Below are 27,347 nucleotides of genomic sequence, written 5' to 3' on the forward strand. Positions count from 1 at the left end.
CCGGAGGGGCGGGGCCTTTGCCCGGAAGCGCCGTCGGGGGCGGGGCCCGGGGAGGGGCCATCCCAGTGCGGCCACTTCTTTGGCCCGAGTGGGCGGGGCGAGAGGGAGGACCCGATTGGACTGCCCAGCTGCCCAGAGTAAACCGCTGCGGTGGACCGGGTCGACGCTGCTAACCTCGTCCGCGCTTTTCGTCCACTCTTTGCGCCCGCGCAACCTGGAACCGAGGCAACTGAGAGCCCGGCGCTGTCTTTACTTGGCGGACCCGCAACCCGGAAAGGCCGCGCGGCGTAGCCCGGAGACCGATCCTGCTCGAACCCGGCCCCAGCGGGCTGGCGCCGCGGGCATGTCGGAGGCGCGGAAGGGGCCGGACGAGGCGGATGAGAGCCAGTGTGACTCCGGCATAGAGTCTCTACGCTCTCTGCGTTCCCTACCGGAGCCCACCCCGGCCACAGGCTCCAGGCCCTCGGATAGCTGCAGCCCCCAGCCCTGGACCCATCCTCCGAGGACCTCCAAGGAGCCGCGGGAAAAGGAAGACGGGGACGGGGAGCGGGCTGACTCCACTTATGGCTCCTCCTCGCTCACCGAGCCCTTGCCCTTGCTGGGGGATCCCGAGGCTGAGGACCCAGCCCCAGGATCGTCACTGCCCTCCGCGGGGGCGCTGAGCCCTCAGCAGCTCGAAGCACTCACTTATATCTCTGAGGACGGAGACACGTGAGTATGGGGGCTAGGCTGAGATGGAATACTAACTCTGGGCTTTCCAGGAGCTGCAACTGTCCAGGTACCCCACCACTACCCCCAGAGTACACCCCAAGGTACCCCCACGGTGGAAGGGACAGTCCCCACTCTCTTCCAAACTCCCTACTTAACTCTTAGCCCACTTTTGTACTCTAGCCAGGTCCAGACCAGAGGACTTGTCATCATTTATTTGCCCTCTTTTTGGGAAATGATTAGAGTTAGCACATTTCTTACCCAGGCACCTGGAACCCCAGCCAGTATCTTGGAAATCTACCAATAACCCACCCCTGGGAAGAGAAAATTCCCCTGACCAGTCCAGTTTTTTTTTTTTTTTTTTTTTAACTTGCTGGGGGAGGGGGCATCCGTGTTTGCTCAATATCTGGGATTCCCAGCTCCTGACCTCAGAATGCCCTGTCTCAAGGAAAAAGAGACACTAGTTACAGGTTGCCATTCAGTGCCAGGAAGCTTGGGATGGGGGTGCTGGCAGGGTGCAGGGTTGGGACTGGCCCTGAGAAGAAGAGAGTGACTAGGCTGGGGCCAGAGTGCCCAGGCAGACAGGCGACTGGCTGCCCCAGCTTACTTCCTCCTCTACTGAGAAAGGGGAAGTGAGGGCTGAAGTCAGCCCCCAACACCCTTCATTCCTGAGCACCCCAAATCCTCCCTACTGTTCTGTCTTACCCCCTCATTCTATTCTTCCTCTCCCAGGCCCAGAGGGAGTTTGATGGGCACTGGGCCAGGGGACAGCTGAAGTTACAAGTGATTGTGTGGGATGGGATGGTCAGTTGAGGACTTGAAAAGAAGAAAACACTGGCAGCTGGGATTTCGGGGTGAGAAATGGGAGAGGAGGGTTGGAGTCCCAGATCAGAGATGCTGGAATGAATAGGCATAGGGGAGGCGGGGGTGCCTGTTCTGACCTGCTTTTTGGAGATGCAGGAGTTGTAATCTTGGGTGGATGTTGACAAAGTTATCCTCTGGACCCAGTGAGTGGGAGAGGAGAGATCCTAGGGCTTTTGTACTCTGTGCCTAGATCACTACCCCAGAACTCCAAGGTTTCAGGGGCTTCATGCAAGAAATCTATTGCTGACCTTTGATCCAGTGAAGGGACTTCTGATACTTCCCTCTTTCATTGGCCTCTCAGCCTCAGCCTTTACCATATCTAGTTAGAGACAGGTGGTGTGTGTGTCTGAGAGAGAGAGAGAGAGAGAGAGAGATGCAAGACTCCCCAGCTGGTCCCTCAAGAGAAGGTGGGCATTTTCCTCCCTTGGAGGTGGTTGGGCTGTGGGAGGTGTGGAAGTGGGAAGAGGAAGTGGGAGGAGGGGAGACTGAGGGAGAGAGGGAGGTGGCTGCAGGAATGTGACCCAGAGAGCAGGCCCTGGCCGAGGGGATTTCCAGAGCGGTTCCTCCCTCCCTCGTCACTCTCTCCTGGGCCTCTCCTGCCGCTTGCCTGCAGCCAAAGCCTGCCCCCTCTCCTGCCTGAGCAGCCCCCTGCCCAGCCCAGATGGGCCTTTTAGCCAAGATGTGCCCCTCACTAATGCTGCAAGGCAGTTGTCCAGGCCTAAACCCTCCAGCTCCGGCTTTCATTTTCCCCACCTGATGTGGGGAAACCCCAAGACTGGAACTTCCCTTGCCCGATGCTCCCCCTTACCTCGAGGTTAAGACTCTTGTCCCCTTTATCAAACAGACCTTTTCTGCATTGCACAGATCTCCTCTTAGAAGTGCACAGGGCCACTAATCAGGCCCCGTCTGGCTTGTGCCATCTGAGGAGTGGCCCTCATGACTCCCTTAGGAAGGGCAGCAGAACAAAATGCTGTCTCCTGCCTGTCTTCCAAGACCTTCTGTCTCCCTCCCTTGGAATGCATAACACTGAGTTACTGGGGGGAACCCCACATCTGCCTCCTCCTGTCCTCCCTGTTGTGGGGAGGTGGGGAGCTCGGCCCTGGAAACCCCCTCTGCACCACTCCCGTGGCTTTCAGTTTGGCTTTGAGCTGCAGCTGGCCTCGAAGGGCCCTGGGGGCAGGGGGGAGCAGGGTGTGGGCAGGCTGGACAGGAAGGCCCTTGTCCTGTCAGCACCCTGCCTACGTGCCCACCCAGCCAAGGCCCTCCTCAAGGCCACCAATGGGAATGTGGACCTCTATCTCCAGAATCCTGCCATTCCACATCAACCCTCACTTCCTGGCCCAAACTCATCTGCACCTACCTTTCAGGTTGCTAATTAGAGGGTAACACAGTCCCTCTAAACCCAAGACCCCAGACACCCTCTCTGGCCTGGGCCCTGACCCCAGGCACTCCCCTGCTCCCCAGGCTGGTCCACCTGGCAGTGATTCACGAGGCCCCAGAGGTGCTGTTCTGTTGCCTGGCTTTGCTGCCCCAGGAGGTCTTGGACATTCAGAACAACCTTTACCAGGTAGGTAGAAGGAGGAGTCTGTGTCCATAGCAGCCATCCCCAGAAGCCACGCCAGGGTTCTTAGGCTGCTCATTTGGGACCTATATGCCAGATGCTGGGCTTGAAGTGGAGGATGCAGAGATGAGTAAGACCCAGCCTCTGCCCACAGGGTACAGTCTGGTCTGGAGGACCCGTGTAAACGCCTAATTATACATCATGATGACAAACGGTGTGAGAAAGACTCATACCTGCTACTGTCGGATCCAGTGTCTTTATGGAACAGGTAGAGAAGGCTTAGTGCAGGAGGTAACATCTGAATGAAGACTTAAGGAAGGAAGGAGTTTGCCCGGGGAGACTGCCTAGTGCCAATTCCTGCAGCCTAACCCCAGGGGTAGCACAGGTCTCCCTAGAAGGTGAGTGACTGGACTCTGATCCCACATGTTCTTTCTCTAGGAGTTGAGCAGACCTATGAGAAGAACAGGGGGTCATTTCCCTCACTCTGCTTCCAGAACTGGGGTCCTAAGAACTTGGTGGTAGGGTGATAGAGGGAAGGACTTGCTAGTACTTTCTTAGAAGACCAGGGCTATGGCCTTTGTAAGCTGCTCTCAAAGAAAATGATAGCATCTGGATATTGCTATGCCCACCTTAGCATCTAGCATGGTCCCAGAGGTGGGAGCATGCTGCAGTAGCCAACTGACCCTCTGTTTGTGCCTGCAGACAGCACTCCATCTGGCTGTTCATCTGGACCAGCCGGATGCAGTACAGGCCCTGGTGCTGAAGGGGGCCAGCCGGGTGCTACAGGATCGGCATGGTGACACAGCCCTACATGTGGCATGCCAGCGCCAGCATCTGGCCTGTGCCCGCTGCCTGCTAGAGGGGCAGCCAGAGCCAGGCAGAGGAACATCTCACTCCCTGGACCTCCAGCTGCAAAACTGGCAAGGTTTGGGTAGCCCCAGAGCCTTTGGGGAAGAGGAGAGGGCAGGAAACAGGGACCCCACTCCTAGGAAAAGGGGAGACCCAGCTTGTCTGTTGTTGTTCCTCCAGCTCTAAGCACCTGGACACTCGGTACATCTTTACTAGATGAAGGAATAGATGATGGATGAATGATTTGATTCAGAATTGACCCAACACCTACTGAGTGTTGAGCAGAAGTCTAAGTTTTGTCCTTAAAAAAATAGTTTAATAGAGATTAAATGAACTCCTTCATTCACTCAACAGAAATGTATTGAGTGTCTTTCTGTGTGCCAGATTCTACCCCAGGAGCTCAGCTCCCATCTGAAAACAAAGATGAGAAAGATAGAGATGGACAATAAATATAAGAAGTGAATTATATAGTATGTTAAAAGGAAGTAAGTGCTATGGTGGAGTAGAGCAGAGGGAGGGGAACTGGAATGTGCTGTGGGGGGGGAGGTTGATGTGATTTTTAAAAAGGGTAGTCAGGAAAGGCCAGGGTCATTTGAACAAAAACTTGAAGGAGATAAAGGATGTATATTTGAATCTGAATCTCTATTATAAGCAGAGAGTGGGGGAGGGAGAGTTATAGACCAGAAAGGAGATAAGCAAAGAAAGGCGGGGCACACAGAAGGAAGTGGCCCCTGGAGAGAGTCTGGGGCATGAGGATCCCCAGATGGCTCCTCAGAGAAATCTGGATTGAGCTTGAAGGCAAGTAGAGTTCTAGAGTATGTGTGGGCTTGAGGGGTATGTGCCCTGGAGGAGGGTATGTTTGGAGGCTGTCACTCAGCAGCCTGACCCCTGAAGCATGAAAGTTTCAATAACATGACTGAAAGGTGGAAACTTGCAGTTCCTTTCCCCTCAGACTTTTGAGGGGGTTTTCGGGGTTGCATTTTAAGAGTCCTGTGATTAAAGGCATTGAGTGAGCAGGAGTCCCTTGGGGCTGAGGGTTAGGGAGGTCCCTGAAGAGAGTGAAAGAGAGCTGGTGAATGCCAATCAGTGTCCCTACCCACCTTACCCCAGGTCTGGCCTGTCTTCACATTGCCACTCTGCAGAGGAACCAGCCTCTCATAGAACTACTGCTTCAGAATGGAGCTGACATTGATGCCCAGGTGAGGTAACCCATCAGGGCACTGCCTGCTCATGGCACCTGACCCAGCCTTCCCCCTGCAAGTTCCCCTACCCCACATGGCAAGTGGTGCCTCTGCTCTCCTCCCAGATCCCACTGCCACTTCAGGGCCTTGGCTGACATCCTTATGCCTTTCCAGGAGGGCACCAGTGGGAAGACAGCATTGCATCTAGCTGTGGAAACCCAGGAGCGGGGCCTGGTACAGTTCCTACTCCAGGCTGGTGCTCAGGTAGATGCCCGCATGCTCAATGGGTGTACACCGCTGCATCTGGCAGCTGGACGGGGCCTCAGTGGCATCTCATCCACTCTGTGTGAGGCCGGCGCTGACTCCCTGCTGCTGAATGTGGAAGATGAGACACCGCAGGACCTGGCTGAGGATGTACGAGACATAAACTTCTCCATTCTGGTTTCAGGGCCTCTCACACCCATAGCAGAGATAGGGACTGTCAATAGTTGGAAGGACCAGAGAGTTAGGAGTCTTGGGGTACAACCAGGACTCTGCCACTTACCAACCAATCGTGCAACCGTGGGCCAACCTTTATCTCTCTCCAAACTGGTTTCCTTAGTTGATCAGGACCAAGAGCCCCAACTTATACCCCTACAGGGGCTCCACAACTAGCGTGAATCAGTGAAGCTGGCCAGGTTATGACCAGCAAGTGGTGAGGCCTGGAGAGAGCAGAGCTCCATACCTCGGGGTCTCTCCTTGGTTCCAGCAAATGCTTAGGCATAGGAATGTAGGCCCCGTGTTTCTAGGTCTTGGAAATTTTCAAGAGGTGAAACCCAGGTTTTCTGTATAGTCTTCCTGTTTTTAAATGTTAAGTATAAAACAAATGTTCAGAATGTTGTGCCCCCCCCACAACAAAAGTAGATCCAGAGCTATATCATCTTTTATTTTTTAAAATTAGATATCCTTAGTTGTAGGTGGACGCAATACCTTTATTTTAGTTGTATGTGTGCTGATGATGGAAGCTAGTGCCTCATGCATGCCAGGCGAGTGCTCTACCACTCAGCCCCAGCCCCATCCCCCAGAGCTGGATCATCTTTAATGTCCCTCCTAGCTTGGATATTCTGGCATTATTTTAGAGACTGAAGGCTCTGCCATGTCAGGAGGCCTTCATTAGTATAAAGATGTATTCCCTCAAGTTCTTCAACTCTGGTGAGGAGGGAATGGCCCAACAAGTTTCCCTAGGTCTCCTCCACTACTGACTTTTCTCATGGCCACTGATCTTGCTTCTCTCTATTCTCTTTCTCAGCCCCTTATTCTTTTGCCCTTCGATGACCTGAAGATCTCTGGGAAGCCGCTGATGTGTGTTGACTAAAGCCAGGACAAGAAACTGGGGCCACTGTTGCTGCAACCTGGGCCCAGTGTGCCCTTCTGGTGTCCTAGGGACTACTGAAGCCAGAGCCTGGAGCCAGTATGGTTCTGAGTGAGAAAAGAGATTGCAAGTCAGAGAGAGCCAGGCTGGAAGAAAGAGCTTCCCAGGTGGACTGGATGGAGATTCTTGAGAGGCACCTAAGCCCCAGGTATCCTGGGTGAAGTCTCTTTACCTCTCTTGGAGATGGCAGGGCTCTCATTTCTACCTGTCGGGTCAGTTTGAAACTGCCAACCAGTGGGAAAATGTGGAGGCTTCTGAGTGAGGAGAGACTGAAATAGAAGAAGCAGGGCCCTGAGGGGTCCCACCTTACCACTATTGAAGATTCCAAAACACTCTTGTCTAAAAACTTCTAACAGAAGGCCCTGAACTGAGCCTTTGAGAAAGGGACATTGCAATAACATAACACTAAAGTAGCAGAGACTTTTTAAAAGTGTTTTCCTCCTACCTGGGTGCAGTGGTACAAACCTCAGGAGACTGAGGCAGGAGGATCACCAGTTTGAGACCAGCCTCAGCAACTTAGCAAGACCCTGTCTCAAAATTAAAGAAAAAAATTAAAAAGGTGGGGAATGCAGCTGGTAGAGCACCCCTGGTTCAATCCCCAGTGTTAAGGGGTTGGGGGGGGGGGTCATCCCTTCTAGAGTTGTTTTGTGCATGTGCATAGGCAGACCTGCTCTGTGACCTTTTGATAAAAGCAGAGAAGGAAATTATCCTCTGAGTGTGATAAGGAGCTAATAGTCCTCAGGCTTGTTGCTGTCCAGTGCAGACCCTTGTCCTTTTGTGGAAATGAGGGATGAAGAGAGAGGAAGAGGAATGAGAAGACACAGGCCCTGGAGGCTGCCATCTGGAGTAGCCAGAGGAGGCTAGGCACCAGAGACCTGCAACTTTTTACATATGTTATACCAGTGAGGCCTACATTGGCATGAAGAAAGGAGGAATAAACCAACATGGTCTCTGACTCTTAGAGCTTATAGTGAGACAGCCTCACTCATAAACATTAAAATCATAAATGTCCAAATATAATTACAAATTGCAGTGGGTGCTGTGAAGGGAAACACGAGGAGGAAAGAGGACAGTAAAGTGGGTGAGGGACCTTTCTTTGGATGTTCCAAGGACGCCTCTGAGAAGAGTCATCTCATTGGGACATAGGATGAGTAAGTGATGGGGTAGAGCATTTGGGTGGGGGAAAGCCTTTGGAGAATTAGAGGAACTGAGAACAGACCAGCGAGGCTCTACAGGGCCTGGGTAAGTGGGCGAGGAAGATGGGTCAGTTAGGTCATGCGGAGCCTCAGTGGTCACGGGGAAGAGGGGGACAGAATTACTGGCCCAACCAAAGAAGGAAGGAGACATCTTCATCCTGTAAGAACATGGGAGAACTAGTGGGGTGTGTTGCTTCTAATCCCAGCGATTTAGGAGGCTGAGAGAGGCGGATCCAAGTTCAAGAGCAGCCTGGCCAATTTAGTAAGACCCTGAGTTAAATCCCTAGTACCAAAAAAAAAAAAAAGTTGAAGAATGACATAAAGGGGAAGTATTTGGGACACAGAGACTCGACGTCCCAGTCCCCAAGAGGGCAGTAGTTACCCCTGTTCCCAGGATGGTGAGGACTGAGAGCGACGACACCCGGGGGCTGGGGCTCTGGACTCCTCCGTCCAAAAGCAGCCCAACCTCTTGGAACCCAGCTTCGTCTGCCTCCAGGCCGCGCGGGGGCGCTGTAGCCCACCGCGGCCGGGGCGCTGCGTGGTAGCGGCAGGGGGCGGCGGGGGGCGGCCTCCGGGAGGGAGGCGCCAAGAGCGCGGCACTTCCGCTAGCCGCCCGCTCGCTGGCTGCTAGCGGAGGCGGCGGAGGGTGCGCGCGGCCCGGGGACTCGCATTCCCCGGTCCCCCTCCGCCCCACGCGGCCCGGGTCATGGACACCAGGTGGGGGGACTAGGGCAGCGGCAGCGCACATGATCCAGCCCCTGGGCCACGTGATCGCCGCTTCTCGGCACTGGGGGCCGGGTGGGGTCCCAGCCGCCAGGCAGCCGGCCCGCGTGGCACTGCACGGAGCCGTGCTGACAGGGGCGCGGCGTGGGCTTGTGCTCCTTGAGGGACTTGGGGGAGTGAGGAGAGAAGGAGCTGGGGACCTTGGCGGTCCGGGAACGTGGGAGGCGGGATGGGGGGAGGGGGAGCTGTCTCTGGCCAGAGCAGCCTGGGCGCGCTGGAGGGAACAGAGGAGACCTGTGTGGCCAGAGAGGCGGGTCCGCCCCCGGGGAGGGAGGAGGCCCTGCCTGCCCGCCCCGCGCCTAACCCCCCAAGACAGAGAGAGGCTCTTTGTCCCGCTGGGCTTTAGCGGAGGGGGCGGGGAGAAGACGAGGCACTTATTTGCGGTCCCCTTCTTTGGGCCAGGGGGCTGGAGAACTACACTCTAATTCTTATGTCCGCGCTCCCAGCAGGTGGTGGGCAGTGGTGGTACTGGCTGCGCTCCCTTCTCTGGGTGCTGGTGGGGAGACTCCTGAAGCCCCTCCGGAATCATGGACCCAGCTGTGGTTCTTTCGCTTTTTGGTGAATGCTGCTGGCTATGCCACCTTTATGGTACCTGGCTACTTCCTGGTGCATTACTTCAGGAGGAAAAACTACCTGGAAACAGGTGTGTGGAGAGAGGGTGGGGAAGAGGGCTAGGTGTGAATTGTAGGTGTTGGTTCAAACCGGAATGTGACTTGGAAAGGGAAGGAGGAGGGAGGCCAATGGGCTGGACAGCAGGGCAGGTTGGCTGCTCTGGGGAAGTTGAGTTGCTGTGGAGGAGGTTTGGGACTTGACTATATGTGTCTTCTTCAGGCAGGGGTCTCTGCTACCCCCTGGTGAAAGCTTGTGTGTTTGGCAATGAGCCTAAGGCCTCTGATGAGGTTCCCCTGGCTCCACGGACAGAGACAGTGGAGACCACCCCCACTTGGCAGGCCCTGAAGCTGCTCTTCTGTACCTTGGGGCTCCAGGTAGGTAGGCAGGCAAGCTCTGCTTCTTGTCCTGGATTGAGCTCAGTGGGCCAGGACTCTGTAAACTCAGTTTTCATTCTGTCCATCTCAAAGGTTTGCGGGTCTGTGTGTTATGTTTCCCTTTCTCTCAGACACACAGAGCACCATCTTCAAAATGTTTGAAGGAAGCAGTGACTTTCCTTTCTTCATCCCCCCGCTTCTCCAGCATTGGTACTGCAAGTAACAATGCACTGTTGTTTTATGATGTCTAGAGCAGAAGAGGGCTCATCTCTTTCCCAAGTTTTTGGTGACATCTATTGTGCTGTTATTATACTTCCCTCTCCCCTGATGTGCTTCATACCCTGTAAACCCACTGATAAAAAAGATTGGGGAAGCCATTCAGTACTACATGAGAAAGGGGTCCTAAGGCACTGACTGTGTGGAATTTTAGAATGGGTACTAGTCCCCTTTTTTGGAGCATGTTGAACTATATAGGAGTCAAACTCTGTCTTTTTGCCTCCCTGAGTTTGAAAGTAGGTAAGAGAACACTTTGGATGGAACTAACTCTAGTGTTCTCATACTGTGGGAGCAAACAGGGTCCAGGGAGTTCTAAAGCATGTGTTAATGTTTTTCACCACAGCAGATTTTCTACAAGGTAAATCCAGACTTGGGAGAGGAAATTTCTACTGCAGAGGAACACACATGCTGTCCTTTGTCATTGAGAATTATCCTGAGGAAAAGGGAAGTTAAGATCTACTTTTTCCTTCTCATTGTCTCCTGTCTACCCTCCCCAACCCAGGTGTTCTACCTTACTTGGGGTGTGCTGCAGGAAAGAGTGATGACCCGAAGCTATGGGGCCACAGCCACATCACCAGGTGAGCGCTTCACGGACTCGCAGTTCCTGGTGCTAATGAACCGTGTGCTGGCACTGATTGTGGCTGGCCTCTACTGCCTCCTCTGCAAGCAACCTCGACATGGGGCACCCATGTACCGGTACTCCTTTGCCAGCCTGTCAAATGTGCTAAGCAGCTGGTGCCAGTATGAAGCTCTCAAGTTCATCAGTTTCCCCACCCAGGTGCTGGCCAAGGCTTCTAAAGTGATCCCTGTCATGCTGATGGGAAAGCTGGTGTCTCGGCGCAGCTATGAACACTGGGAATACCTGACAGCTGGACTTATCTCCATTGGTGTCAGCATGTTTTTGCTGTCCAGCGGACCAGAGCCCCGTAGCTCCCCAGCCACCACACTCTCAGGCCTCATCTTATTGGCAGGCTACATCGCTTTTGACAGCTTCACCTCAAACTGGCAGGATGCCCTGTTTGCCTATAAGATGTCATCAGTGCAGATGATGTTTGGGGTCAATTTCTTCTCCTGCCTCTTCACAGTAATCTCGCTGCTACAGCAGGGGGCCCTCCTGGAGGGGACCCGCTTCATGGGGCGACACAGTGAGTTTGCCGCCCATGCCCTGCTACTGTCTGTCTGTTCCGCATGTGGCCAGCTCTTCATCTTCTACACCATTGGGCAGTTTGGGGCTGCTGTTTTCACCATCATCATGACCCTCCGCCAGGCCATTGCCATCCTTCTTTCCTGCCTCCTCTATGGCCACACAGTCACTGTGGTGGGTGGGCTAGGGGTAGCTGTGGTCTTTGCTGCCCTTCTGCTGAGAGTCTATGCCCGAGGCCGGCTAAAACAACGGGGGAAGAAGGCTGTACCTATAGAGTCCCCAGTGCAGAAGGTCTGAAAAGATAAGGACCTGAGAGGTGAAATGGAATAGGACCCTCACCATACTTTCAGAGGTGCTGGCTCAAGGGCAAAATATGGGTTTTCTCAGTATCATAAACCAGCTCTGCAGCTGGGGATGGGGAGCCCAGAAGGTATCTTCCCTTTTGCCTTAAGCCACCATCCTCCAGTAGGCAAGTTGAGCCTCAGGGTAAAGGAAGTCTTGGGGTATGGAGGTGTAAAGGGAAAGCTCCTCCATCAAGCTTCCAGAAGTTTTGACCCACCTGGTGGCTCTGCCACCAGCAACTTATCTGCTTGCCCCCTACCTTCTATACACTCTCATTTCTTACTGTCGAGAGAAGCACAAGTATTGTAGGGTCCGAATGCTGCTTCCCCAGGAGGGTGAGTAAAGATGGTAGTGCCAAGGGAGGTGAATGAGGAGCCCTGCTCAACACAACTATGCCCTTGGGGTCCTAGGCTCTGCTCCATGAGCCAATTACAGGTTTTGGTACTTTGGAAATGTCACTTTTTGCTCTTATAATTTTATTAAACTGCTGCAATGGACTTGGCTCTCGTGTTTTGGTTGCCTTTTAAGTGATTGAAATGAGAATGTATATATACCTTTCAAACTTGCATATAACCCAGGTAAACAGCCAGTTTTTATATAATATTATACGGATAGAATGTTATGAAGCAGCAGTATCATCCACTTTACAAGGGAGAGCAGAACTGTATAAAACTGCATCTTCTTTATTTTGCATACTTTAATTGTGGAACAAAATAAAACGAAAACACAATACAACATCCAACCCTGCTGCCAAACTAGGTAGGGGATGGAGGGCTTGAGGCCCTTATTTCCTGCCTTAATTAAGATGCCAAGGACAGGAGAAAAAAACACTATAACATCAATCAGCAGAGGAAGCCAGGTAGGAGAGGGCCACTCAAGGCTACTGTGGGAGCCATGGGGAAACTATACAGAGGGCAGATTTCTCAGTAGCAACTCCTAATCTACTTCTTCCATGCGAGATGCATCCTCATCACCCTCGAGAGGGGGTATCTCATCAGGAACAGCACTGCTGGGTTCCTCTGCTGTCACTTCATCTTCATCAATGCCTAAATGTAAAAAAAAAAAAAAAAAGCCCAGTGAGATGTGAACTGAAGAGCATTAAACAAAATCTGTCCAAAAGGTCAGTTCCAGAACTTGCCCCCACATCAAATCAGTCCACAGTGCCTACCTAGGCCTAGCTTTATCATGCGGTAGATGCGATTGGAGTGGGTCTGAGGATCCTCAAGGGAGAAGCCAGAAGAGAGCAGCGCCGTTTCAAATAGCAGCACCACCAGGTCCTTGACAGCCTTGTCATTTTTATCTGCCTCTGCCTTTTGCCGCAATGTCTCCACAATGGGGTGATCAGGGTTGATCTCCAGGTGCTTTTTGGCCATCATGTAGCCCATTGTGGAGTTGTCTCGAAGTGCCTGGGCCTTCATAATCCGCTCCATGTTGGCTGTCCAGCCATAGGTGCTGGTAACAATGCAGCAGGGTGAAGACACAAGCCTATTGGAGATTGTCACCTGTAGACAGTTAAAAAAATTTTTAGTGGAGCATGGTGCAAACCTGTAGTCCTGACTCTTCGAAGAGACTTAAGGCAGGAGAATCACTCCAACTGAGGAGTTTGAAGACAGCCTGAGAAGCACAAGGAGACCCTCTCTTAATAAACAAAAAAATCAAAACACCTTAGGTTTAGATTGGATCATCTGAAAAAAAAAATATGGACCATAATTTTTACCTAAGTTTCTATGTTCCCAAACACAGGAATTAATACCTAATCACCATCAAATTTTGTATAATGGACTAAGAGAAATAAGACCTTGCTGAGCCAGGTGGCACATGCCTATAATTCCAGCCGCTTGAGAGGCTGAGGCAGAAGAATGAGAGTTCAAAGCCAGCCTCAGCAAAACAAAGTACTAAGCAACTCAGTGAGACCCGTCTCTAAACAAAATTCAACACAGAAGTGGGGATGTGGCTCAGTGTTGCAGGACCCCCGAGTATGGTACTCACAAAAATAGGGGGGGGCTTAAACAGAGTAAACCTCCTAATCAGCAACATTAAATTCTGAAAACAGCAGCCCCCAAAGAGAGATTACAAAAATGTATCATAGTCCCCAAACTTCTCACCTTCTCAACCTTTTTATCCAAGATTTCTTTCATAAGCTTGCAAAGGTTCTCAAATTTCGCCTTGCTCTCCTCCATTTTCTTTTTTTCCTCCTCGTCCTCAGGTAGCTCCAGGCCTTCCTTGGTCACAGAGACCAGGCTCTTCCCATCAAACTCCTTGAGTTGCTGTACACAGTACTCATCAATAGGCTCAGTCATATATACTACCTCAAAGCCACGCTTCCGCACACGCTCCACAAAAGCAGAGTTGGCCACCTGCTCTTTGCTTTCACCTGTAAGGTTATTTAACGTGACTTAGTGACCAAAAGGATTTACACTGCCAGTTCCCAGTTAGCCCTGATGTCCATCCAACCCCAGATAGAAGGCTTTGATCAGACTTAGGTTTTAACTCACCAGTAATGTAATAGATGGACTTCTGTGTCTCCTTCATGCGAGAAACATACTCTGACAGAGAAGTCATCTCATCTCCAGACTGAGAGGTGTGATAGCGCAGCAGCTCAGAAAGGCGTCGCCGATTAGTAGAATCTTCATGGATTCCAAGCTTAAGGGTAGGAGGAAATAAAAACCCAACTTAACAGATAATACCCTTCCTCTCCAATAAATGAGGAAATACACTCTAATTAGTAAGAAAGTGGTCAAGACCAACCTCAGCCAACATAGTGACATCCTATCACAAAAATAAAAAGGGCTGAGCTTAGTGGTAAAGTGCCCCCCAAAAAATAAATGTCAAAGGGAATAAGCATTTGCCTCTATACCTTAAGATTTTTAGAGAATGCCTCATAGAATTTTTTGTAGTTCTCCTTGTCTTCTGCCAACTCAGAGAAGAGCTCAAGGCACTTCTTCACAATGTTTTTGCGAATAACTTTCAAGATTTTGCTCTGCTGGAGCATTTCTCGGGAGATATTCAGGGGCAGATCCTCAGAGTCAACAACACCACGAATAAAATCTGCAATCAAATGGCAGAAAATTCAATACAAACAACTAGACCCAAACTGGTCACCCAGATTCAAGCAGAAGGCTCTTTTGCTCCCTGAACCTTCACTTACTATTACCCTCCTCAGACTACAATCCCAGGAGAACACTGCAGATCTCAAAAGACTTTACCCACTGTAACAGACACAGGAGACACTCACTGAGATACTCTGGTATCAGCTCATCACAACTGTCCATGATGAACACACGACGGACATAGAGTTTGATGTTGTTCTTCTTCTTCTTGTTCTCAAAGAGGTCAAAGGGAGCCCGCCGAGGGATGAACAGCAATGCCCTGAATTCCAACTGACCTTCTACAGAGAAGTGCTAGGAGAAAAACCCAACGTTTCAGAACAAGAGTGCTTTTCAGCCACACCAAAGCATCTACAACTGGAATGCTACATACCTGAAGAGCCTCCATAAGAGGAAAAAAAAAAAAAAAAAAAAACCCTGAATCCTAAAGCCAATAAATCTTAGATTGTCCTAGCTATATATAATCTTGTTGAATTAAGAGAACAGTTCTCCAATCAGAACCTGTTATGTGTAAGGCTGCCATCGACATTGCCCAGATTTCTATTAAAAGACAAAAGTGAAGTCATTCAGGAGAACAGAATCTCTCTACTGTGGCAGGGTCACTAGTAAGTGAACTCATGTGGCTCCATGACTCTCACAGTCTCAGCTACCAACCAGTTGGGCAAGTTCACTGTGGACTCTACTATCTGCCAATACACACTTCTACCTGTTTTATCTCCAGCTGAGCCCACATATAAGGTTTCTTACCTTGACTGCCAGGTGGTCTTCCCAATCATTGGTTAGACTCTTGTAGAATTCTCCATATTCTTCCTGAGTGATGTCATCGGGGTTTCTGGTCCAAATGGGCTTGGTCTTGTTCAGTTCTTCATGATCAATATATTTCTCCTTAATCTTCTTTGTTTTCTTCTTCTTATCCTTACTAGTGTCATCCTCCTCATCTGAGCCCACATCTTCAATCTTGGGTTTCTCCTCATCATCTTTATCTTCCTCTTCTTTCTCACCTTTCTCTTCCTCTGCCTCATCATCACTGATTTCCTTCTCTCGTTCCTTCTCCAACTAAAGTACCAAACATAGTGGTTAAGCGTGAAAAACACAACACCAGGAAAACAAAGCCAGGAACCACAAAACTCCACAACCACAGACACTCAGTGCAGATGGGCTGCCAGTCTGGTTGGTACTCACATAAAGGGTGATTGGATAGCCTATGAACTGTGAGTGCTTCTTCACCACTTCTTTGACCCGCCTCTCCTCCAAGTACTCTGTCTGGTCTTCTTTGAGGTGGAGAATGACTTTAGTACCCCGGCCAATGGGCTCACCTAGAAGAAATCAATCACAATAAAGTATAAAGCTGTGAGGCTAAAAGCATCAATCATTTTAAAAGAAACTCTCCATGCCGGGAGCAATAGTGCACACCAATAATCCAGGAGGATTATGAGTTCAAAGCTAGCCTCAGCAAAAGCAAGGCACTAAGGAACTCAGGGAGACCCTATCTCTAAACACAAAATAGGCTAGGGATGTGACTCAGTGGTTGAGTGCCCAAGTTTAATCCCAAGTACCAAAAAAAGAAAAAGAAACTGCTCCACAAATATCATACTCAAGATTTCTATCTCTTCTTCCAGAGAATTCTAACCCAGCTACTTCCATATGGAAAGCCAACTCACCATGATCAGCCCGCACAGTGAAAGATCCCCCAGCAGAAGACTCCCAAGCATACTGTTCATCATCATTATGCTTTGTGATCACAACCACTTTCTCTGCCACTAGATAAGCAGAATAAAATCCAACACCAAATTGCCCAATCATGGATATGTCTGCACCAGCCTGCCAAAGAATATTTTTAAAAATCAAATGAGATTTGAAACAGCAAGACAAAAAAAAATTCCTAAATTTTAATATGTGCATAGATGGAGTGCTACATACCTGAAGAGCCTCCATAAATGCTTTAGTCCCAGACTTGGCAATGGTTCCCAAGTTGTTTATGAGATCAGCCTTGGTCATGCCAATGCCTGTGTCCACCAAAGTCAGAGTCCTTTCCTGAGGGTTGGGGATTATGTCAATTTTCAGCTCTTTACCACTGTCCAACTTGGAAGGGTCTGTCAGGCTCTCATAGCGAATCTTGTCCAAGGCCTGTAAACATGATATGACACATCTTTTTTTTATAGTCCATCTCTTCACCCCCCCACCCACGCAAATCTTGGTTTTCTACTTCCATATAGCCTCAATTCTGCTATCCCTTAGATCTTCAGACCAACAGTTACATTATCCACTTCTCTGGTGTCTTCCCTTTCAAGTGATAGCCACCCAGAATAAGGCAAATCTTTTTGGAACAGCTGCTGATTTATCTCAAACATTTGCAGCTCCCACCACTTCAATCTATCCCTTCTCCCTCTTCTGAAGTGCTCTAAAGTGTGTGGGGGGGGCACGGGGGCACAACACTACTGTGGGGACTTGTTCAAACTCTTACATCAGAAGCATTAGAGATCAATTCCCGAAGGAAAATTTCCTTGTTGGAATAAAAGGTATTGATGATGAGAGACATGAGTTGGGCAATTTCTGCCTGAAAGGCAAACGTCTCCACCTCCTCCTCTCCATGGTGCACTTCCTCAGGCATCTAAAATAAAGATGATCAACAGTTACAAAGGAACACACATGCAATGGCTCCAAACGTAAAACCTTAAGAGGTTGGAGTTCAAACTGCCTTGCGCAGAGTACTGTCTATTCCCAAGAAACTGAAAACACCATTTTTTTCAAGATGTTAGGCTACACACTAAATGATAAGCCAACCCAGGAAAAACCTAAATCCTTCAACCAAATGCGAAAGTGAGACATTCTTTGTAAGATTATCTCAGGACCCAGCCTCGGCATCATCGGGTACCTTGTGAGAAATTCAGAATACTGGGGGGCATCACAGGTGTCTTGAGAACGCCAAGTAACCCCCATGTACATTTTGATGTGAAAAGTCTTTTTTTTAATTGGGAGAGGACAAATCGAGCAAAAGGAGCCCTGATTTTTAACAGCTGCCCCTTAGTATCTCCAACGTCCACCAAATGTGCTGTTCCACTCTGCAGGGTAGGATAACCTGAGATCGATTGGGTAGCCGCCCAAAGGGCAATTAAAGCAAGACAAAGAACCAAAGAGGAAAAGCTCCACCGTCATTGCTAACAGTGCATATAACTAAGATGGTGGCCAAAGCCGTCGCCCGACCCTCGTCACTGCCGGACATGCGTCGGCCGAGGCCATGCGAGGAGGGGGCGCCGCAATGCACCCTCCCATCGCCCCAGCATCCGGGCAATGGGGCGGGGCGCCAGGCTCCAGAAGCTTCCAGAACAATCTCTGCTCTCGGGGAGGAGCGGGGGAGGGACCCACGAATCTTCCAGCACCTCCCCCGCCCCTCCTCCTTCACCGGGACTGCAAGAAAATGTGGAAAAATCGCGGTGGTCCCCAGCATACTTAGGACTCAAGACGTTCCTCCCTCGTGGCACACCCTCACACAACCCGAAAGAAGTGGAAAACGCTTCCAGCGAGACAGGTGACAAAGCCAACCACGCCGGGCTGTGCTGAGTCACCCCGCGCGCGCGAGGCCCCACCACGCTCTGGCCCCCCACGGCCGCGTCCGGAAGTGGGCAGCAAACATGGCAGCGTCCCGTACCGGCGCGGCCACCACGTGCGACCGCCCACCCCGCCAGGCCGAGCCCCGACACTCCTCTCGCCCACGGCTGGTCGCCGCCTGGAGGGCGCCCCGCGGCCCAAGCACAACAGACGAAACTCAAGAGCCCGAACGTACCACCCCGAAAACCAGTTTTCCCACAGGCCGCCCTAGCACGGCGGCGACTGGCCTTCAAAAGGTCAGAGGGTCAAACACCGCAGACGAGCCCCCGCTGGAGAAAAGCCGGACAGAACACTGCGGCCTTACCTTGAGAGAGAAAGGACTGCGAGTGTTAAGAGAAGGGTGGGCCCGAAGAGTGTGCGACTCGCTCGCGACACCTAGGCAGCGTGGGGGTGACTCAAGAGAGCTACCGTGTGCCCCCAGTCGCTCTATATAAGGCGAAGCACGGTCCGGGCACCCTCCCCTGGATCCCTCCGCCTTAAAGGAGGGCGCCTGTCCGCTCGCACCTGCCGCCGCCCGCCCACCTGACGTCATGGCCAGAAATCAGGGACGGGGCGGGGAGGAGCCCGAGCAGCCCGCCTCCGGCTCTGCTTCCAGATGGAGTATCAGTCCGTTCACCCGTTTGCTTCCTTTCAGCCCCGTGTCTGCAGATCGAGGACATGACCCCACCAGGATAAGGAATCGGGAGTGTTCTTAGGGCCTAAACAGCGGGTCTACGGTCGAGAATCCCATCAACTCCGTAAAATCCTCTGAACTGGCATCTATACACTCAAGAGGCCGGGCCTCTGTGGACATCGAAAGGAGAAGAGGCAGCTAATCATCCCCACTGCCCTTCCTAAAGCTGATCTTCCTAGAGTCTCTCCTACACATTTCACGTCCAGATCACGACGATGTGGCATTCAGGTTCCAACTTTGAGCACCCCCGAGACCCCCCACTCTCGCGGGAGCAGCGGAAACGACGGCAGCTCAGGGCGGGGCGTAGTTACGATTCTGGGAGGGCGCGGGGCCGGGGCGGAGGGGGACTCTTTGCCTGCATGCGGCGGAAGGAGCGGCAGCGGCGGTCATGCGGCACTTCCAGCAGTTTCCAAGCCTGTCTCAGCGGGCCCACCCCCGCCCGCCCCCACCGCCGCGAGGCTCCGCCTCTCCCGCTGCGGTGTCTGAGGTGCTAGTTTAGCGACGTGTTTGTCCCTGTCGCATTTACTGTGGCTGTCGCCTGCTGGATCCTCTCTCCACGCGGGGCGTTGAGGGAGTATTACCTCGGGGATGGGATAGGCATAAAGATCCCCGGGATCGGTCACACAGCGCATAGGCAGCTGGGATGGCTCTGCGGTCAGCTCTCAGTGACCGCGTCGCTACCGGAAGGACCTTCCTAGCCTCTGCGTTCACGAAAGTACACAAAGCTTAGGCACCCCCTATACGGGCACGTCAAGCTGTTTCTCCAGCAGCTTTGCGTTTTCTCTCCCTCTTCCCTCTTGCAGCTGCTTGGATCTGTGGGGGTGGGGGGTCCCCAGGGACATCAACGAAGCTGCAGGAATCCTAGGAGATAGTTTGAAGATGGTGGCCGGAGGGCGGGCCTGTTCCAAGTTGTTCTCTTCAGCCCCCTGGAGCCCGAGCCCTTTAGGCTATGAGCCTGCCTGTGCCAGCGCTGCAGCTGGCAAGCTGTCCTTGCCTTTCCAAGGCGTCATCTGGAAGCCTGTCGTATTTAGGAGAGAATAGCCCCCTTCTCCGAGGACTGTTAGATGTCCATGTGTTCCATTCTTAACCCACTCTGTCTACCCCTGGAATACTTGAAAAGGTTACCCCCACCCACACCTTCCTCACCCATCCTGGCACAGGGTACACCTTCCCTAATACACCTTAGTTATTGTTGAATTCTGATGAACAAATGAGGATCCTTGATTTCTTCTTCCTTACCTACTCCATTTAATCAACCCCGCCATCTCCACTCCCAATTTACCTGTTCTTATCATCCTTCTTGGTCTGTAAGAAGCCCATGGTTGGGTGAAGTCAATGAATGTGGAAAGGGGCACTGGATGTTTCTGCCAGGAGGGCCCCATGGTGCTCTATTCCTGATCAGAATCTCAAGCCAAGAGCTGGGGAGGTAGCTCAATGGTAGAGCGTTTGCCTAGCATGCGTGAAGCCCTTGGCCCATGGGTTTGATTCCAAGAACCATAAAAAATAAATAAAAATCTCAAATCAGCCGGGGCACGTTGGCACATGATGTAATTCCAGCAATTTCCGAGGCTCAGATGGAGAAGCACAAGGAGGAGGCCAACCTTTGCAACTTAGTGAGACTCTGTCTCAAATACAGAATAAAAAGAGCTGGGGCTAATCAGGGTGGTGGTACAAGCTTGTAATCCCAACAGTTTGGGAGGCAAGAGATTTACAAGTTCAAGGCCAGCTTCAGCAATTTAGTGAAATCCTGTCTCAAAATAAAAAGGACCGGGCTTGTGACTCAGGAGTAGTAAAAGGCACCCCGGGGTTAAATCCCCAGTACCAAAAAAGAAAGGTGGGGGAGGGGAGTGGCTAGGGAGGCTGTAGCTCATTGGTAAAGTGGCCCCTCCCACCTCGTCCTTTTTAATGCTCAGTACCAAAAAAAAAAAATCCCAAACCAAAGGTGGCAGGACGTGTAGTCCCAGCATTTCAGGAGGCTGAGCCTCTCCAAATCTTGAAGTGTGAGACCAGCCTGGGCAACACAGTAGGACACAATTGAAAAACAAAAAAAAAAGCAAACCTCACGTCAGGAGAAGCCTCCCTCAACATGCCCTCTTCCTCTGAGCAGAATGGTCCTAGCTAATAAAAAATCATTGCCTGAGCTGGTGGTTTAGCTCCGTGGTAGAGTGCTTGACAAACATGAACCAGGCCCTGAGTTTCATGGTTTACCAAGAGCAGTCAGGACATCTCACTGACCTGTGAGCAGGTGAAAGTGAGTTTGCACATTTATGGCTAGGAAAATAAAGGCGTCAGTGACTGACCACCTAGTCACTCAGCTAGAGCCCTTCCCACTCCAGAAGTGGAATGGGAAATATGGTCTCCCCTCCCAGGACCTAGGTCCAGAGCAGATCAGTAATTATTCCTGTAAATGGGCTTCTCTTGAGTTGAAGACACAGCATTGTCAGGACTAGAGACTCCTCAGAGACTTCCTGAGGACTTTCTTTTTTTTTTTTTTAATATTTATTTTTTAGTTGTAGTTGGACACAATATCCTTATTTATTTATTTTTGTGTGGTGCTGGGGAACCAGCCCAGGGCCTCATCCATGCTAGGCAAGCGCTTTACCACTGAGCCACAACCCTAGCCCCTGAGGACTTTTTAAATTGGGGAAAATCTCAAATCATACCAGTATAGAAATTCCATTTTTTTCTTTGAGGAAGCCTTTCAGGAGACCTCTGCCTGTGCTCACAAGCTTTATCCCTCTTGACTCATTGACACTAAGCCCCCACCCTGAGTTCTGCCTGGGGATATAAAGCTACATACACAGGACAAGGAGCCCTCAGCTCTCCAGGGCTGTGGCCAGCTGAGTGTGAACCGTGGAAGTATAGAAGAAACAGCAGAGACCCCAGTCAACCTGGTAAAGAAGGCAGGCTTATGGCCACGGCTAGCCAGGCCAAGGTACAGATCTGCTCCCAGGAGAAGGAAAAGCATGGAAAGGTACAAACACCAACAAAGGTACCATAGCTCAGGAATCTAAGTGAGGTAAGAAGAGCTGCTGAGAGTGGCCCCAAAGGAGGGGATCAGGTCTCAGAAGGCTGCAAATACCCTGCTGAGAAACTATAACCTTAAGGGTGAGGGAGACCACTAAGAGAGTCTTTAAAGACAGGTTTCAAACACCTTAGTTCTGTAGAACCCCAGCACTTACAACCACAGAGTTTCTCAAGATATCCTTTATTCCTGATCAGGTCTTAAAGGCACCGGGTAACCTGCAGTTGGAGGGTGGTCCCTGAAGCAGGAATTGACAAACCAACTCCTGCAGCTGGGGGTACTGTTGCTTGTTTTTCTATGTGGGCAAAGAATGGTTCTACTTTTTTTGTACTGGGGATTGAACTCAGGGGCATTCAATCAGGAGCCACATCCCAGCCCTATTTTGTATTTTATTTAGAGACAGGGTCTCAATGAATTACTTAGTGCCTCACTGTTGCTTAGGCTGGCTTTGAACTCGAGATCCTCTATCTCAGTCTCCTGAGCCAATGGCATTACAGGCGTGCACTACCACACTCAACTGGTTTCTATATTTTCTTAAAAAAATTACATTTATTTATTGTTTTGCAGTGCTAGGAATTAAACCCAGGGCCTTGGGCATGCTAGACAACCACTGAGCCTCAGCCCCAGCCCAGATTTTTACATTTTTCAATGGTTGGGGGGAAAAAAATAAAAAATATTATTTTGACAAGTGAAAATTATATATGAAGTCTGAATTTCAGTGTCGATAAAGTTTTATTGAAGCACAGCCACAGTCCTTTGTCTATATTTTGTCTTTGACTGCCTTTGTTTTCATAATAGAGCTGGCAAACCATTTACTCTTACCATTTTTTCCCCCGTGCCGGGGATCAAACCCAGGGCCTTGTGCATGCAAAACAAGCTGAGTTACATCCCCAGCCCATACTCTTACCTTTTCCAGAAAAGGTTTGCAGACCCCCAAGGTAGCTAATGCTAAATGAAGTCTTGAAGAAGCACAGTCAGCCTGGGCAGGGGAATTCTGGGAGGCCACTGAGCTGAGTGAGATAAGACTCAAGGCATGAAGAAAACCACTGGGGGCATTCCGGATCCCATGACAGAGGCAGGAGATAGGGATCTTGAACCCCCAGAACAAGTAACTTCCCAAGCTCATTGCCTGTCAGATGTGTCCTGTCACTTTCTAGGCCTCCTGATTTGTTTGTTTTTTCTTCTTTCTTTGAGGTTGGGGATAGACCCAGGGATTCTCCCATGCCTAGCAAGAGCTGGGCCACCAGGCTGCTCCTCCATCCCCTCCCCAGTTCTAGATCTCTGAATTCCTCAGGGAATATCCTGAATTGACACCTTTCCAAACCAATGAGACTGACAGATAGGTTCAAGACAACTGGGTAGGTGTGTACAACCAGCATGGTCACCTGTTTTCACATTCCTGCTGTTCACCTTATTGCTAGTACTTTTTTTTTTTTTTTTTTTTTTTTTTTTTTGGTACCAGGGATTGAACTCAGGGGCACTCAACCACTGAGCCACATCCTCAGCTCTGTTTTGTATTTTATTTAGAGACAGGGCCTCACTGAGTTGCTTAGTGCCTTGCTGTAACTGAGGCTGGCTTTGACTGTCTCTGAGCTGCTGGGATTATAGGCATGTGTCATTGCACCCAGCCTGGTTTGGCTTTGATGCCATGGCAAATGGAAATTTTTGTTCATGTTCTGTTTCTCATAGAACTCAAAAAAATCGATTTTTTTGTTTATTGCTCCAGTAACTTGATAACCTTATTAATTTTTAATTTGTCAATTTCTTGGGTGTGTTTTTATTTTTTTTCTTTTCTTTTTTTTTTTTTTTAAAGAGAGAGTGAGAGAGGGGGAGAGAGAGAGAGAATTTTTAATATTTATTTTTTAGTTCTCGGCAGACACAACATCTTTGTTTGTATGTGGTGCTGAGGATCGAACCTGGGCCGCACACACACCAGGCTAGCGTGCTACCGCTTGAGCCACATCCCCAGCCCCTTGGGTGTGTTTTTAGATGGAAACATGTAGGAACACAGTTTGATTTCTCCTTCCCTTTCTAATTCTTGATCTGTCTTTTTTTTGAGGGGTGGTACTGGGGATTTAACCCAGGGGCACTTTACCACTGAGCTACATCCCTGATCTTTTTCATTTTATATTTTCAGCCGGGGTCTCACTAAGTTATTTATGGCTTCACTAAATTGCTGAGGCTGGCCTCAAACTTACAATCCTTCTGTCTCAGCCTCCTGAGCTTCTGGGATTACATACATGCACTACCACACTTGGCTGATTCTTATATCTCTTATTTCTTGTTTTATCGCATCACCTAGGACCCACTGAACAATGACAAGTGGAAGCTGTGCTTCTGGGCATCCCTGATAAGAAAAGCAGTGCTTCTAACATTTCACCATTGAATATAACACTTGGTCTTTCTTTTCCCAACTTTCTGTGAATTTTAATCTGAGAAAATATTGCATTTTCTGCATCTACTGAAAACATTACATTTTAATCCCCTTAAATCATTAATTTCTTAATAAACTTTCTAATATTAGACTGGCATGACCTGTTTCTTTGAAGTTTTGTAGAACTCATCCCCCCACCCTGAAAAACTACCTAGGTCTCTTATTTTCCATATGGAAGCATTTTAATTAAGGATTCAATTTTTTTAATGACTTATTTGAGTCAATGGTTTAATATTTTTATTTTAAGAGAGCAAGAGAGAGAATTTTTTTAATATTTATTTTTTAGTTTTCGGTGGACACAGTATCTTTATTTTACTTTTATGAGTGCTGAGGATCGAACCCAGAGACCTGCGCATGCCAAGCGAGCGTGCTACCGCTTAAGCCACATCCCCAGCCCTATATAATAATTTTTCTAGATATTACTTTTTTTCTTTTTTTCAAGACAGGATCTCACCACTCTTGTCAAAGCTGGTCTTGAATTCATTCTCAGGCTTAGCTTCCTGAATAGCTGGGACTGTGTGTGCTATCACACACCTGGTTTGAATGTTTCTCTTTTTGTGTGTGGGGGTGGGTACCAGGATTGAACTCATGTGCACTTGACCACATCCCCAGCCGACTTTTGTATTTTATTTAGAGACAGGTCTCACTGAGTTGCTTAGCACCACACTTTTTACTGAACTGGCTTTGAACTCATGCTCTTCCTGCCTCAGCCTCCTGAGCCACTGGGATTATAGGTATGCACTACTGTGCCTGGCCTGGTTTGGATGTTTCTGGAAAGTTTTTTGTTTTTGTTTTCTTGGTGCTGGGAATCAAACATAGGGCCTAATGCCTGCTAGGCAAACCTTCTGCCACTGAGCCATACCACAGTTCTCTGCTCCTACTTATTTTGGACTAGTTCCATTGTTCTCTATTTTCCAACTTTAATACTTAGTGCATTTAAATTTAGCCTTTCCTCCTTTCTAACATAAGGATTTAAGGGTACATATTTCTCAAGAATTATATTAGCCACACCCCACAAAATTCAATATATTGCATAGTATTTATTATGATTCAGTTTTAAAGATTTTCTGGTATCTTCTTTGATCAGTGTAGAAGTGTTTTAAATTTCCAATTTTTTACATTATCCTTTATGTAGTAGACAATGTGTATGAATGTTATACTGGCTCTTTTGTTTTGAGACTTGATTTGTTACCTTGAATATGGTTAGTACTTGTAAATCCTTGAGAAAAAAATAGATACTATCTTGTTATTGGGTTCAATGTATTAAATCAAATGCACTGTGTTGTTCAAAATAACCAACACAAAAAAATGTCTGAAGTTTGCACAGAACAAATCTTGGAGGAGTGGCTGAAGACAGCGAGAGGAGGCAGAGGTGGGAGGAGGAGAGGAAGAGGGATAATGTGGGGCTGGGGCTGGGAGCACACCTCTGGATTGGAGGAGTGAGGATGCCTGTTTTAGACAGGTTGTGGGACACCAAAGAGAGAGGTCTGCAGGCAAAGGGACACATGGAGAGGCCTGGGCTGGACTGGTAGGGCTAGGCACCATCAAGCTGATGGCTAATGTCAAGGACAAGAACAAAATCACTTAGGGCAATGCGGAGCCATTCTTGAATTACAAACCAGGCATCTTTGGTAATCTGCTCTATTAATACACATGTGACTGTGTCTCACCTTTTCAAGGGCCCAAGGGTTGTGACTAAGTCTTGCCTGCCTGCCACTGCCAGCCAGCCCAAGGTTTGTCTTGGGCTTTGTTCAGTGTTCCAGGCCCCCATTTGAGTAAGAAGGTAAAACATTACCCCAATCTGTTTGTCTCAGATTGCCTCAGGGGAAGGCACAAAGGCAGGTGGCCCCACAAACAATCCTGACCTACTTAATGTTCTACCTGTCACCTGTCCTGTCTCAGGCAGCCAGCACACCTTTTCAATATGTAGGTCTCAACTAACTGTATTTCTCAACTCTTCACTGGACCCGTGCCTGACTGGTTCACTTCCACTCAGATAAGGGACAAGTAGGGCTGTGACAGTGCTGCTGGGTGATGAGGAAATCTGGGTGTGGGGGTGAGGTTAGACATCAGTGGCTTTGTTGGTATCATCTGGAAGGCTACCATGAAAGTTCAGTATCCTGGAGGCTTGGGACTCCTGGGAATGTGAATGGACTCGACTCTCTGGGATGTTTCAGAGATGGGAGGTAGCAGACCACACCTGCAGTATGGTGCCATGCGATGGATCCCTTGTGTCTTTTTGTCTCCTTTGCTGCCTGGTAATTCGTTGGGGGATGGGGAGCGCAAGGAGACAGATTGATTCAGTTTAGTTTTTTTTCATCCTTCAACCTTTCAAACTTGGTTTTCCAGAGTAAAATGGACATAGCACTAGTCAGCACTTTATAGGGCTATTGGGGGAGCAGGTGAAACAATGCGCCAGAGTACAGAGCCGTGGTGAAAGCGACGCTGCGACTCACATCTGAGTGGACTCTCACAATCCCACGCCCGCAGGGGGGGCAAGTGTCACTATTCCTGCTTTACACACGAGTGGCTACGAGACGGAAAGGGTGAGGTTCAACAGCCCAGAGGAGCAGGAGCGCGTGGGCTGCCCTCTAGTCACCTGCGCGCTGGATGACGTCATCCCCACCCCTCCCCGAGGGGCGGGGCGTTGATCGGGCTGTTCCCACCCCCACCCTGCTTCAGGCCCCAAACGTGCAGTGAGGTTTCCCAGCTGTCCCGAGGCAAGCAGCCCTCAGGCGGTAGTTCACGCAGGAAATGGCTAGGCTGGGGAAGAATGGCTTGATTCTCAAGCTCCAAGGTCCTGGAAGTGTGGAAGGGGGGAATGAATGGCACGGGGGAAGAGCAGAGTGGCCTAGACAAGAGACCCCGCCATGCTTAGGCTTATCCTAGTGACCATGGCACCTTGTGGCTCTGGGGACCTCATCTCCTATATCTAGATTCTGTTTCCTTAACAAGTCCATTCATATACCGACCTCCCCTTTTAAGGAAAGGAGCCAGAGCCACAGAAAATGCGTGGCAGGCCCAGAACAGAATCCCAGGCTCTGAATCCAAACATGATGGCCCTTTTCTTTGGCAAAAGGCCTAGGAGAGGGCAGCTTCTTGGGCAGAGGCCTTCATGGGCCACTCTGACCCACTCACCCACTTAGCACTCACAGCAGCCTGGAGCTGGAACGCCAACTTGTCCCTTTGCAGGGAGCA

The 27,347-nt window shown here is 49.9% G+C and overlaps 3 protein-coding genes across 5 annotated transcripts; 2 read left to right on the forward strand and 1 right to left on the reverse strand.

Moving 5' to 3' along the window:
- Positions 1–119: 119 nt before the first annotated feature.
- On the forward strand, positions 120–7,670 carry Nfkbie (NFKB inhibitor epsilon). Its single transcript, XM_076860136.1, has 6 exons — positions 120–711; positions 3,037–3,139; positions 3,836–4,058; positions 5,093–5,181; positions 5,338–5,577; positions 6,452–7,670. Exons 1-6 carry the CDS (start codon positions 344–346, stop codon positions 6,515–6,517), a joined length of 1,089 nt encoding a protein of 362 aa, XP_076716251.1. The 5' UTR covers positions 120–343; the 3' UTR covers positions 6,518–7,670.
- A 695-nt stretch (positions 7,671–8,365) lies between these two features.
- Slc35b2 (solute carrier family 35 member B2) lies at positions 8,366–11,798 on the forward strand. Of its 3 annotated transcripts, none has more exons than XM_076858633.1 (4): positions 8,366–8,487; positions 9,000–9,196; positions 9,385–9,539; positions 10,318–11,798. In XM_076858633.1, the coding sequence occupies exons 1-4, from the start codon at positions 8,477–8,479 to the stop codon at positions 11,254–11,256; spliced, it is 1,302 nt and encodes a 433-aa protein (XP_076714748.1). In that variant the 5' UTR covers positions 8,366–8,476; the 3' UTR covers positions 11,257–11,798. The 3 variants fall into 3 exon arrangements, with proteins under 3 accessions (XP_076714748.1, XP_076714749.1, XP_076714750.1); XM_076858634.1 differs by having other exon boundaries at positions 9,003–9,196; XM_076858635.1 differs by lacking the exons at positions 8,366–8,487; positions 9,385–9,539 and having other exon boundaries at positions 9,030–9,196.
- Positions 11,799–11,980: 182 nt separating this feature from the next.
- On the reverse strand, positions 11,981–18,431 carry Hsp90ab1 (heat shock protein 90 alpha family class B member 1). Its single transcript, XM_076858632.1, has 12 exons — positions 18,322–18,431; positions 16,873–17,019; positions 16,329–16,535; positions 16,070–16,229; positions 15,591–15,724; positions 15,156–15,464; positions 14,537–14,702; positions 14,159–14,349; positions 13,797–13,944; positions 13,407–13,675; positions 12,470–12,803; positions 11,981–12,347 (listed from the first exon to the last, which is right to left on the reverse strand). The coding sequence occupies exons 2-12, from the start codon at positions 17,017–17,019 to the stop codon at positions 12,238–12,240; spliced, it is 2,175 nt and encodes a 724-aa protein (XP_076714747.1). The 5' UTR covers positions 18,322–18,431; the 3' UTR covers positions 11,981–12,237.
- Between the last annotated feature and the right edge of the window lie 8,916 nt (positions 18,432–27,347).

Source organism: Callospermophilus lateralis, chromosome 6 (assembly GCF_048772815.1).
Source record: "Callospermophilus lateralis isolate mCalLat2 chromosome 6, mCalLat2.hap1, whole genome shotgun sequence".
In the NCBI taxonomy this organism is placed as follows: domain Eukaryota; kingdom Metazoa; phylum Chordata; class Mammalia; order Rodentia; family Sciuridae; genus Callospermophilus; species Callospermophilus lateralis.

What these genes read in the sequence shown, in the direction of transcription:
- Hsp90ab1 (XM_076858632.1), bottom strand. Translation starts at nt 17,019, where the DNA reads ATGCCTGAGGAAGTGCACCATGGAGAGGAGGAGGTGGAGACGTTTGCC. An exon ending in CACTGTGCGGGCTGATCATG is followed by an intron (nt 15,725 to 16,069) that starts GTGAGTTGGCTT and finishes GATTTCTTCTAG; the next exon opens with GTGAGCCCATTGGCCGGGGT. An exon ending in CATTCTCTAAAAATCTTAAG is followed by an intron (nt 13,945 to 14,158) that starts GTATAGAGGCAA and finishes CCTACCCTTAAG; the next exon opens with CTTGGAATCCATGAAGATTC.
- Nfkbie (XM_076860136.1), top strand. Translation starts at nt 344, where the DNA reads ATGTCGGAGGCGCGGAAGGGGCCGGACGAGGCGGATGAGAGCCAGTGT. An exon ending in ATCTCTGAGGACGGAGACAC is followed by an intron (nt 712 to 3,036) that starts GTGAGTATGGGG and finishes CCTGCTCCCCAG; the next exon opens with GCTGGTCCACCTGGCAGTGA. An exon ending in GAGCTGACATTGATGCCCAG is followed by an intron (nt 5,182 to 5,337) that starts GTGAGGTAACCC and finishes ATGCCTTTCCAG; the next exon opens with GAGGGCACCAGTGGGAAGAC.
- Slc35b2 (XM_076858633.1), top strand. An exon ending in GAAAAACTACCTGGAAACAG is followed by an intron (nt 9,197 to 9,384) that starts GTGTGTGGAGAG and finishes TGTCTTCTTCAG; the next exon opens with GCAGGGGTCTCTGCTACCCC. An exon ending in TCTGTACCTTGGGGCTCCAG is followed by an intron (nt 9,540 to 10,317) that starts GTAGGTAGGCAG and finishes TCCCCAACCCAG; the next exon opens with GTGTTCTACCTTACTTGGGG.